Below are 2,587 nucleotides of genomic sequence, written 5' to 3'. Positions count from 1 at the left end.
TAGTTTGTTGATGAAAATTTATGAAATTACCGCCAATAGATACGCAGTAGCAACAAGTAATAACCCCTTTAAGAGTTCAGGTGAAAATCGGCCATAAAACCTGTAAACTACGACATACAATAAAAAACAAGTTTTCGCTTGAGAAGAAGAGAGAAAAAAAAAAGAACACAGCCTCCCGTGAGTTTTAGGAAAAATTCTGAGGCGACTTTTCATTTGGGATGGCGATTAACCATTTGGGTTTTGACCATTTTGACTCGGTACCAAACACATAATCGGAATCTTTTGAGAAATGCCAAATCATTTGGCGTCCCATGACATCCGGCTTGGCGTTTTTTCTTCTCCGTATCTTAAATCTTGATAAGGGTTAAACGTTCAACTTTTATAACGTGCCAATACCAAAATGTTGAATTTTGACCAGCCATAACACGAAACCTTGGTGTGTAGAGAAGTTGAATGTTTTGTTGGAATGTATTTTGTTAGAGTCCACCACGTCACCGCGTGTAATTATCCGGACAAAGTATTAATTTCAAGAAATATCATTGTCCTTATCTTGATTCTTCTTGGAAACCTTGAAATAATTTCAAGAAATGTTGTCTAACGAAATATTAATTGGTGATAAAATGTGGTTCTTGACTGAAAAATGAAAACCCTATCTAAACCCAGTTTTTGATGCAAGAAACCCTTCAGAATTTAGATCACTTTTTTAATCTGAATACCCATTTCTCTAGACACCCATAAAATTCTTTTACCTTTGATTATTGTTTGTGTTCTTCATCTATTTTTTGTATCTGTATGTACTCACTCCTTTGGTCATCACTTGATTTCTCAATCCCAAGATGATGAGAAGTTAGTTTGACAAAATGCATAACATCGGCCAAATCAAGAGTGTGCTGAACAATTTTGTTTTTGTTTCTTGTGCAGCTGAGAAGATGGGTTTGCTGAGATTCCAGCATTTCATGCTGATAAATGGAACTATTGAAGGACTAGGAAATGGTATAAACTTTGGGTCAACACAAGGGACAATCTTGAGCTCACGCAGGCTAGGCTTCCAGGGATTGAACCAACAGCTATGCCAGGCATATGAGACACTTCAGTTGTTGCAGCTGCAGCTGGGACAGGAAGTTATAGAGTCATCCGTGTTCTATCTTTCTTTGGGCAAAGACGACTACATTAATTTCTTACACCCAGATTCTTCTGGTGCTAGGCACAGATTCAGTAAAGAAGTGTTCACACAGATTCTAGTCAACCAGATGATCCGGGTTGTCAAGGTAAACTCTTATCCCTTCTTTATTATTACTGGTGCATTTCGTGGGTTTGTAGCGATACCAATACCTCAGTTTGTGTTGTGTCTAATATATAATGGTCAGCATCTCTTGCTTAAACCATAGTTTAGCTATTTCAGTCTGCCTACGTTTTCCTTCCAATTTACTACAATAGTTCTGGGGTACTGAATTTTGTTTTTTCCAATTGGTTTATAATGGATTTAAGGACCTTTACAATGCAAATGTGAAGAAGATTATATGCATGGGAATTGGTCCTCTTGGATGTGCTGCACCTCTCACCTTATGGGAGTCCTCTCGCGATAATGATAGTCATCATCCTAGTCACACATCATCAAATTCTGGCGCTGGCAGTGGTTGGCAAGACTGTATGGAAGATGTCAATGACCTTGTTCTAGAATACAATGCATTGTTGTCAGAGCGGCTTCTGGACCTAAATTTTGAGTTTCCTGATGCTCAGATAATCTTCTGCGACGTGTACCAAGCTATGATGGATATTATTCCATTCCCTAGACGCTACGGTACGTATCTATTTACACTTGGTACAGTAAAGGAGTGACTCTTAGTTGTGTCATGCCGTGAATGTCCCTTTGGCCTGACATATCTCATATGTTAGGGTGCTTAAATCATCAGGCCTAGATGCTAGAGAGGACAATAACATGTATCATGTCACTAATAGACCAAAAAAAATTGAAGGATATATGATTTGAGTTGAAGTTTGTTTTCGATGATAATATACGTACCTCAACATGCTTGAAATAGACCAAAAAAAATTGAAGGGTATATGATTTGAGTTGAAGTTTGTTTGCGATGATAAAATACGCACAGTCAAGCAACTACTGAACACTTGTTGACAGAGTTCTGTTACCTGTGTTTACTGCAGGATTCGAGAATGTAAATAGGTCGTGTTGTGGAAGTGGTAGATATGGTGGTATGGTAGGGTGCTAAGCTATTGAGATGGCCTGCGACGAGCCATTGACCCATCTGGTGGGACTTCCACAACCCTACACAAGCTGTGCACTCATTGCTTGCTGAGTCTGCTTGGAGTAGTAAGCCATCGGATATTTGCAGACCAATCAGCATTGAACGACTGTCAGTTCCGTACTCAGTGTAAAAACCATCTCATTGTACTTTCTACAAGGGCTGAACCATTGAATTTTACTAGGCCTCACGTTTCTCTAGTGGTTCAGGGTTCCTGAACCTGAGTTACTTTTCTTTTTCATTTCATTTTTTTTTTGTTGGCAATTATTGTCCTGTAAAGTTGATCAATGTAAATCCAAATGTGATATAAAAATCGAAATTTTGCA

The 2,587-nt window shown here is 38.5% G+C and overlaps 1 protein-coding gene across 3 annotated transcripts; it reads left to right on the top strand.

The window, feature by feature from the left end:
• Positions 1–461: 461 nt before the first annotated feature.
• On the top strand, positions 462–2,587 carry LOC113323614 (GDSL esterase/lipase At5g37690-like). Of its 3 annotated transcripts, none has more exons than XM_026571934.1 (4): positions 462–500; positions 922–1,268; positions 1,489–1,801; positions 2,164–2,587. In XM_026571934.1, the coding sequence occupies exons 1-4, from the start codon at positions 467–469 to the stop codon at positions 2,226–2,228; spliced, it is 759 nt and encodes a 252-aa protein (XP_026427719.1). In that variant the 5' UTR covers positions 462–466; the 3' UTR covers positions 2,229–2,587. The 3 variants fall into 3 exon arrangements, with proteins under 3 accessions (XP_026427719.1, XP_026427720.1, XP_026427718.1); XM_026571935.1 differs by lacking the exon at positions 462–500 and adding an exon at positions 574–790; XM_026571933.1 differs by lacking the exon at positions 462–500 and having other exon boundaries at positions 574–1,268.

This window comes from Papaver somniferum, chromosome 11, assembly GCF_003573695.1.
Source record: "Papaver somniferum cultivar HN1 chromosome 11, ASM357369v1, whole genome shotgun sequence".
NCBI lineage: Eukaryota > Viridiplantae > Streptophyta > Magnoliopsida > Ranunculales > Papaveraceae > Papaver > Papaver somniferum.
The sequence above is the reverse complement of the archived record's forward strand: the minus strand, read 5'-3'. Positions and strand labels throughout refer to the sequence as shown.

Bases quoted from the DNA above. Each gene is read 5' to 3' on its own strand.
- LOC113323614 (XM_026571933.1), top strand. From the start codon at position 861: ATGCATAACATCGGCCAAATCAAGAGTGTGCTGAACAATTTTGTTTTT. The intron at 1,269-1,488 runs GTAAACTCTTAT...AATGGATTTAAG, and splicing joins AGATGATCCGGGTTGTCAAG to GACCTTTACAATGCAAATGT. The intron at 1,802-2,163 runs GTACGTATCTAT...TGTTTACTGCAG, and splicing joins TCCATTCCCTAGACGCTACG to GATTCGAGAATGTAAATAGG.